The sequence below is a fragment of the Grammomys surdaster genome, unplaced genomic scaffold (assembly GCF_004785775.1).
Source record: "Grammomys surdaster isolate TR1022 unplaced genomic scaffold, NIH_TR_1.0 243, whole genome shotgun sequence".
Lineage (NCBI taxonomy): Eukaryota > Metazoa > Chordata > Mammalia > Rodentia > Muridae > Grammomys > Grammomys surdaster.
The window spans coordinates 5,343,334-5,352,124 of record NW_021604688.1 but is presented as its reverse complement, the minus strand read 5'-3'; the positions used below and the strand labels follow the sequence as shown (position 1 = coordinate 5,352,124).

Below are 8,791 nucleotides of genomic sequence, written 5' to 3'. Positions count from 1 at the left end.
CAGCAATCCAGCAATCCAGCAATCCAGCAATCCAGCAATCCAGCAATAGCAAAAACAGCAGGGCCAGCAGAAGCAGTAACCACTGCCCTCTCAGGGTTCTCCCATTTATACCCTCCCCAGAGTCCCCAGAATTAAACTATCTGCAGCTGGGCAAAAATCGAACCCCTGCTAGTGCACGAGGCAAATCATAATCACCTGCTGTGAAGCAGCCTCTTATCCTACACCTGGAATTAAAAGAAAAACATACTCACATAACATGACTGCATTTTTAAAAACCAAAGTGATGTTTCCTCTCTCTTGTGACTGTAGCTCGTGCCAAGCTGGTAATAAAAGTTAACCAGCCAACCTGCATTGTTAATATTTGCGCAGAATATGCAAAGCATATCTATGTGCCCAGATCCTGTGTGCCAATGCCACTCACAACCAAAAGGATTGGATTGAAGTCAAGATATCCAAGATGAGTCCCGGTGAGGATCCAGTATTGATGTGTAACAGAAGCCAGAGGCCTTGAACCAGACCCATGACTCACTCACTGCAATGAGCATTCGCAAGAAAAGCTGTTTGGGCAAAAGCTGTGTGACACAATGTGACACGCTGCAGCTTCCACAGTGAGATGTTTGTTTGTTTTCTTTTGGAGGGAAGTTACACAGGCAGAGGATGGATATGGAAGGACAGGAAGATAAGTTGGGCCTGGGTTGCATGATGGGAAATTCACAAAGAATCAATAAAAAGTTTTTAAAAAGAGAAAGAATGAATTGAAGGAAAAATGAACCCTACTGAGCCTCAGAGTCCCCATGTGTTCCTCCTGTGCTTGCAGCCCATCTGTGAAAACAAAGGAGCGGCAGGGTCCTGTCTGCTAAGAACCTGTGAATTTACACGCTCACTGTATTACACATCTTGTGACCAAATACCTGACATTATGGAAGCAATGTCAGTAAGGAAGCAATGTAAAGAGAAATAGTTTGTTTGGGCTTATGGTTTGAGGGTGCAGCCCATCCCGATGGGGAAGGCATCCCGACGGGGAAGGCATCCTGGTGGGAGCGGCCTGTGGCGGCACAAGTGTGAGCTGCTCGCTCAAATCTCCACAGGCCAGCAGGCAATAAAGAGATGGAAGAAGAGTTGAGCTGTAAATCTCAAAACCCACTTTTTTCAGCTTGAATCTACCTCCCAAAGATCCTACGGTGTCCTAAAACAGTTTCACCAACTGGCGATGAAGTGTTACATGAGCCCATGAAAGACATCTTACATTTAGGCTCCCACAGAATCACCCTAAAAAACAGGCCAATAAACAGCTGTGATCTCTATATGCCTTGAGAAGGAAGAGATTGTGCCATCTCAGAGACTCTGGAGTCGGCAATCTTTGTAACCTCGGGTTGGCCACAACAAAGAAGACTGTCTTTCAGATAACTAAGGCTGGCTACCAGCCATGGCAAGCCTCCTGTTCCCCGATGCAAGGTTCACCCAAACAGCAAATTTGCAGGTGTGTGACATAATTCAGTATCTACAAAAGATTACTTCCAAAATCTCCTAAAAACACCCAGATCTGATGGATGTTGAAATCTTTCTTATTCAACCCATATGTTCTATTGCACATCCCCCTGTAAAATCTTCCATCTCTAAGTTATCTACGTCACCCTAGTACAGTGTAAGTGCTCCGTGAATAGTTACTATGTTGTGCTGCTTAGCGAGTTACAGCTGCAGTTCTTCCTAATATTTGAGGGCTGTCACTGGTTGGCTCCATTGATACTAAACTCATGGCTCAAAATGACCCACTGCAGTTTATTTCCACAGGGAAGACAGAGCAGAGAAATCACAGGAGAGCAGGGACCTGGATCAGCAGACCCACATACAAATCCTTTTGCAGGTGGTCTAGACAAGGTGTTTAACCCCAGTCCACCGGTCTGTGTGATGATGAACTAGAGATAATGTTACTATCCCTCTCCTGTGGGCATTTTAGGGGTCAGATGAAACAAGGAGTGTCAAATGATTCAGCAAAAAGCCAATCCATCCAGGTGCAGTCACCGTCAACTGATCCATCAACTGATACAGCCACTAGGTATTTATTTGCAACTCAGATAGACCTAGGCCAGACAGGGAGCTCAGTTGGTAAAGTGTTAGCTATGCGAGCAAACTGCATTAGGTCCCCAGGACCTGTGTAACTTAGCTGTGGTGGCTTGTACTTGTAATCCCAGCGCTGGGGAGATGAAGAGAGGAAAATGGCTGAGTCCAGCTGGCCAGCCACTGAGCCTACTAAAGGAGAACCAGGTCAGTGAGCGGCTCAGCCTCAGCAAACAAGATGAAGGCAGCAAATGTCATCCTCTGGGCTCCACATGCATGCGTACACATGTATACACTTTTCCATACACATGTGCAACTGTATATACACAGAAAGGTGTGTCCCTGTAAGCAGCGTCATATTTAAAAACTCATTCCTACCAAGAAGGAAAAGGGCTCTCCAAAAGACAACATTGTGGCATTTGGTTTGAGTTTTGCCTGCTTTTGCTTTTGTTAAAAAAAAAAAAAAATTAAAGCTATACGCTTCGTCAAAAATTAGAAGGGGAGAAACAGTGCTCAGAGTAAAGAACAAAGCAGCCATTTCTGTAAAGCCCTTACCTCAACTGCAGCACAGGATTTGATGGGGTAGAGGTAAATGTTGGTGACAATGTGGGACCCAAGGTCCCCATTCAGGATAGCTTCAGCTTTCTCTTGAGGGATCTGCTGGATGCTGCTGGCTCTGCTCAGACACAGGTTCAAGTCCGTGGTATTTGTGTCAAGATCAGAACCATTGCAAACTGAAAGGTCTGTGCAGGAACCTTCCTGAGGTGAGTGACAGTCACTCTTTGAGAATAAGACTCCAGCCTCATTGGTGCAGGCTTGAGGAACAGGCTGGCCACCAGGTGAGCGAAGGTAGACAGCACTGATGAACCTGAGAAAGGCCTGGGCATCTTCTAGTGTGGACATGTATCCAAAGGAAATCCTCACAGAGCCGGTGGGTCGTCCGTCTATAATGTCAACATCATCTCCACAGACATGACCAGCCTAGAATCAATCAGTCAGATATGTCAGCCAGGATCATGCTTCATGGATAAACTGGGAAAAGGGTATTTTAAAAATAAACTGTGTTTATTTTAAAATAAACTCAGGAAGACAGAATTGTTGGCTATCTGAGAAACCATTCCTACTCTGCAGACCCAGGGACACACTGCCTGGGTCTCACTTTAATTAGCTCTGAGTTGGAGCTGATGCCAAGCTCAAGGGCCTTTAAAGAGATTAACAGCAATGCTTCATGAAGAACATTTTCCCAGAGGGCTCACCAGACAGATCAAAGATTCATAAGCACCAAAGGCTCAACTTCACAGTGTCCTCAGGCTAAGACAGAACACCAACTGGCCTCCCTCAAACAACCTGTGTAAATATCAGAGGGAAACTGGCATCCTGACAGCAGCCCCTTGGAGAGGAGAAAGGCCCACAAAACCAGTCCATGGCCCTTGAAGACCCAGGTCAGCTCTAGTACCCTGCCAGGATGGGGAAGGCAGGGGGCACTCCATCTCCAAGCCCAGCTGCCTGGTGTGGTGTTGGTGACAGGCAGTATGTACATTAGATGCTCAGGACACCTCCTTACTCCAGGCCAACATAGCTAAGACATAGCCTTCAGTCACCATCCAAAACCATGGCCAGAGCTCAAGCTCTGAGTTCTGTGCGTCTCTCTGCCTTCTCTTTCTCTCCTTTTCTCCATCTCTCCTGACTTCCTCTTTCTCCCTGTCTCCTGTCTCTTCCTTTCTCAGAGATGATATTTTTCTCATTTTGATTAGTTCTTTGGGAATTTCGTACAATATACTTTGAACATAATCACACCCACCCCTTCTCCTCTCATATCCACTCTCCCTTCCCCACCCAACCAACTGTGTTTTCACAAAGTTTTTTTCATATATATGTAAAACGTGCATTGATATTTTGCTTATATGTATGTCTGTGTGAGGCTGTCAGGTCTTTGAATTACAGACAGTTGTGAGCTGCCAGAGGATGCTGGGATTTGAACCTATGTCCTCTGGAAGAGCAGTCAATGCTTTTAAGTACTGTACCATCTCTCCAGCTCCTGTAACCTCTTTTTATAAGCCTTTAGTAAGTACAGTCTGTGCTGCCCATATACTTGTGGATATTTGACTGTCTTGACTGGGGCATGTTCAACCTACCAACAGTAGGCCCATTCTGTTTTTTAAAATAAAACCTAGCTCAGAAGATGAAGAGATGGCTCTTGCCACACAATCCTGGCAATCTGCGTTTGACCCTGGAATCTTTGCAAAGTGGAAGAAAAGAACCAACTCTAAAATGTTGTTCTTTAACCTCCCACATGTGCAATGTGCCCCAAGTATCTACATATCATGTATACACATGTTACATTAATAATAATTATTATAAACATAAATTATTATTATTAACTGGGACTTACCACATGCATATCCAGTGGCAAGAAAAAGAAACTCAAACTAGCGACTATTGCAAAATACATAGGGCTTTGCTACCTGCTATGGTTTGAAAATGAAATACCCATCACACACACACCATAGGCTCGTGTTTGACACTTGGCTGCCCATCCATGGGCACTAGTTTGGGAAGTTGTGGAAACACTGACAGGGGAACTCAGATGCAGGGAGAGGGTCACTGCTACAGAGTTCTCGGAGTCCTGTCTTGTTATACACTCCCTACTACCCTGTCAGTGAGCATCTCTCTTCCACCACACTCCTCATGCCATGATGTCTGCCTGAGCACTGGGGCCAAGTGACCATGACTGAACCCCTGAAACCAGGAGCAAAGCATGAGCTCGCCCCAGGTGAATCATTTGCATTGGATGCTCTGTCAAAAAAAATGAGACGCTATTCTGTGAGATGATTCAAAACAGCAGTCCATATGTCCCCAGCGTGAAAACCCTCCACCACAGGAGAAGCAGGGAGCAGGAGGATCCTGGAGCCATGGAAGAGTTCCACCCACTCCCAGCCTGGAGGGATGCTAAGTGTGGTTGGGAGGCTGTACCCGAGGAGGAGTGAGTGGGCGAGGGTGTGTGGCTGAATGTCTCCCACTAACAACTCTCTTCCATTACATTTTTAACCCTAGGTCATCGAGACTATTCGTTGGGTAAAGGCACATGGCACCAAGCCTGGAAACCTAGATTTGATCTCCAGGAGAAGGACAGAACCAACTCCAGCAAGTTGTCCTCTGATCTCTATACACATACATAAAAGTAATGTAATTTTAAAAATTACTCTCAGTGAAGAATAAATCAGAACACACTGCCACGGGGCTAATAACATCCAATTCTTTCTATTTTCTCAGCCCCTTTTCTTTTCAGTCCATCCACAGAGTGGGCCTGGCAAGATGGTCCTGAAGAGGCAACCTCCACCAGTCAATGACCGGCCTCCACACAGCCTTGCTGACTGCAGTCTGTGTGGCCTACAGGGTCTTGTACTGACCTGGAAATGTTTCTTAACCATCTCTTCAGTTAGCCCCAGGTGCCTCTGGCAGGCTCCCAGGTTACAGAAGCAGCCAGTCCTCAGGTGGATGTTGTACAGGCTAGCCATTTTGTCCACCTGGAGAGAAAGGTGACATGAAGTCAACATCAGAAATGTTTAGTTTTGCTATGACTGCCTAGGTCAGAATTCTTCTGAAACAGCATTAAATGTCTCTTTTCTAACAAAAACATGGTGTGTGATGTGAGTCTGGATGCTTGCTCTAAAGTCCATGGCTGCTATACTGTAGATATAAAATGTTCCTTCATATGGGCCACCATGGGCTGTGACCACACAGCAGACCCCAGTGAGGTGCTGTTCTGGGCAGCACCAGCTTGGCTTACAGCCTGTGTCTCAAGCATGATATGAGTGTTATATGACATCTGAGTCCAGTATCAAATTTCTCCAACTTTAGGTTCAAATAGGATTACTGTTCACACGCTTGAACGCTTAGTCCCCAGCTGTTAGTGCTGTTCTGGGAACTTGTGGGACCCTTGGTAGCTGGGGCCTCACTGGAGGAAGTGGGCCACTAACATGTGAGCCTTTGAAGTTTTAATCCAGCCCTTCCTCCTCGGAATGATGCAGACATGAGGTTATTCCGTTACAAACCCCAGCCACCATGGATCTGTCACTCACCATCCCCCATCTCAGTGATGGACCAAATCCCTTAATCTGTGAGAAGAACTTCCATCTCTGAAATAGCCTAGCCAGGTATTTTATCACCATGACAAGGAACGTAGCTGAGATAAAGATCTATGGGTTTATTCAACATTTTTAAAGTGTTCTAGAAACTGGAGTTTATCCAGCTGAATTACAGAAGTGCACTTGAGAAAATATCAAGTTCAGATGGAAGTCTAAACTAAGAGCCTGTGTATTTCCAGTGAGCCTCAGAACAGCAAGCAGGGCTGGGACCATTGTCAACTCCTTCACACTGGCCACCATGGGCTGTGACCACAGAGCAGACCCCAGTAAGGGTAGCACCAGCTTGGCTCACAGCCTGACTCAAGCATCATATGGGTGTTATATGACACCTAAGTCCATTTTCAAAATTCTCCAACTTTAGGGTCAGTTAGAATTGCTGCTCACTCAGTCCAGGTGTTATGACTCTCTGCTGCCCCCTGGAGGCCGTGACTGGCCCAAAACTCCTGGGCTCAGTCAGCCTCCAGTGTAGCACCATGCCACTGTAAGAAATAGACTTTATTTAAGGTGTAACAAAGATGCACATGTTCTGGGACACTCAGGGGAACTAAGCAATGTCTTCCAGCTTTAGCTGAGTCCGATCGAACTCTAGGCCTTCCCAACCTGCAAGACAGTTTTCATCTTTCCTGATTCGGGGAGGGGGTGGGGGGAATCCATGCAGAGGGTACATTGCAGAAACTACTTTTAACTAGCTCATAAATCCTTTAAAGTCATCTCATGCATAAACTAAGCCAGAAATGAGAGCTTCTTCAAAGCTAGGTGAATTCCTGGTGATGCTTATTAAAAACAACAAAGCAAACACATAAAAGGAGGCTCTGGGCTCTGTCTCATGCCAATAGATGCTGTGATGTATTCTGACGTATCTCTGTGCTACGTGAAGTGGCCACAGTCATGGTGTTCTGCTTTTTTATCTGGTTTTGATGCCTTCCTTTTCAGGCAAGTTGCCATCTGCTCCCTGACCCTTTCTCTCTACCTAAGTACAGAAGGCTAAAGACATACACAGACAAGCTTGAGCAGAATTGTGTACCCATGAGAGTTGTAAAGCCACCTGAGCCAAGGATGGTGAACATGTCTAATGCCCACCCTCAAGACGGGGAGCCAGAAAGATCAAGAGTTCAAGGTCACCCATGGCTATATAGTGAGTTCTACACCATCCTTGATTATATGTGACTGCATATAAACAAACAAACACCTCTGAGTGAGGCTGTCCCACAGAGCCTGGGCTTTCTCATAGCTATTCCTGGGGACTTTCAAGACAATTTCAAGAATCAGAAAGACTTCCAAGTTTAGACAAGAACATTGCTGGTATAAAAGGGACAGTAAGAAGAACTTGAGCCAGGTATAGTGGTTAACACTTGCAGTTCCAGCACTCAGGAGGTAGAGATAGGAGGATTGTTATGTGTGCAAAGTCAGCTTGGGCTAGAGTGAGACTCTCCCTTAAAAAAGAAAAAGATGAATCAAATCCCACCTGGGAGTAGCCGATGATCTCCCCACCATCATCCAGCACGTTAAAATTGATGATTGGACCCTGGACATCGGGACTGTTGAACCTGGAATCACTGTAAATGCGCACCACAGGGGCCCCATTGGGGTAGCAGAGGGAAGACAGGGCAGAGTGGGTGTACTGTGTCAGAGCAAAGGTGTGCTGTTGTATGTTCACCATGCCACCTAGGGACAAGAGCATAGGAGACATGCATGGCCTTACACACAGACTTCACATACAAGTCACCCCTCCTGTCTAACACACACTTATGACAACTGGTCAACCCAGACCTCTAATTAATGACTTTAAATATAGCTTTCCTTATGACAAAGTTGATGTATTTTTCACATTTTATTTTACATCTTATCTGTAAACCATGTGTATAGTACGTGCAGAGGCCAGAACAGGGAGTCTGATTCCCTGCAAATGGAGATGTAAGCGGGTGTGAACTGCCGTGTGGGTGCCATGTGGGTGCTTGGTATTGAACCCAGACCCTCTGGAAGAGCAGCCAATGCTCTTAACTACTGAGACATCTCTCCAGCCCCAAAGTTGGCACTGAATAAGTTTGTCTTTGTTGTTTCTGTAGACTATTTCCAGAGGAATTCTTGTTACATTCTTTTAAATATATAATTATGTACATCTTATATATATGCACATAGATATATTCATATACATGTATATTATAGTTACATACATGTAGTTACTCAAACATTCAGCTATTTAAACTCTCTGTTAGCCAGTGACAAAAAAGAATGTAATATTTTAATCAGTTTTTGCACTTACTGGTTAATTTTTTGTTATTAATGGTTAAATTGTTTTAACATAATGCATAGCAACCAAGTATACCAAGTATATGGTCAAGGAATAAAAGCATGCTAAGCTAAATGAATAAAAGTATTATCATGCCTTTTAGATCTTAAACAAGTTCTTGGAACTGGCAAATTCACATAGACAAAAAGTAGATCTGAAGTCACTCAGGAGTGGGAGAGAAGGGAATAAGCAGATGTTGTTTAATGAATAGAGCTTCGGTTTGAGATGATCAAAACCGTTTTTGCTATGACCAGTGGTGATCACTGTACACATGACCAGTGGTGATCACTGTACA

The 8,791-nt window shown here is 44.9% G+C and overlaps 1 protein-coding gene across 1 annotated transcript in view; it reads right to left on the bottom strand.

Moving 5' to 3' along the window:
• The window catches only part of Mocos (molybdenum cofactor sulfurase), a 47,852-nt gene that overhangs the window by 20,202 nt on the left and 18,859 nt on the right, over nt 1-8,791 (bottom strand). Inside the window, exons 6-8 of the mRNA XM_028774833.1 lie at nt 7,672-7,871; nt 5,469-5,585; nt 2,614-3,039 (exon numbers count right to left, since the gene is read on the bottom strand). Coding sequence (XP_028630666.1) covers nt 2,614-3,039; nt 5,469-5,585; nt 7,672-7,871 — 743 coding nt within the window. The remainder of the gene's footprint in view (nt 1-2,613; nt 3,040-5,468; nt 5,586-7,671; nt 7,872-8,791) is intronic.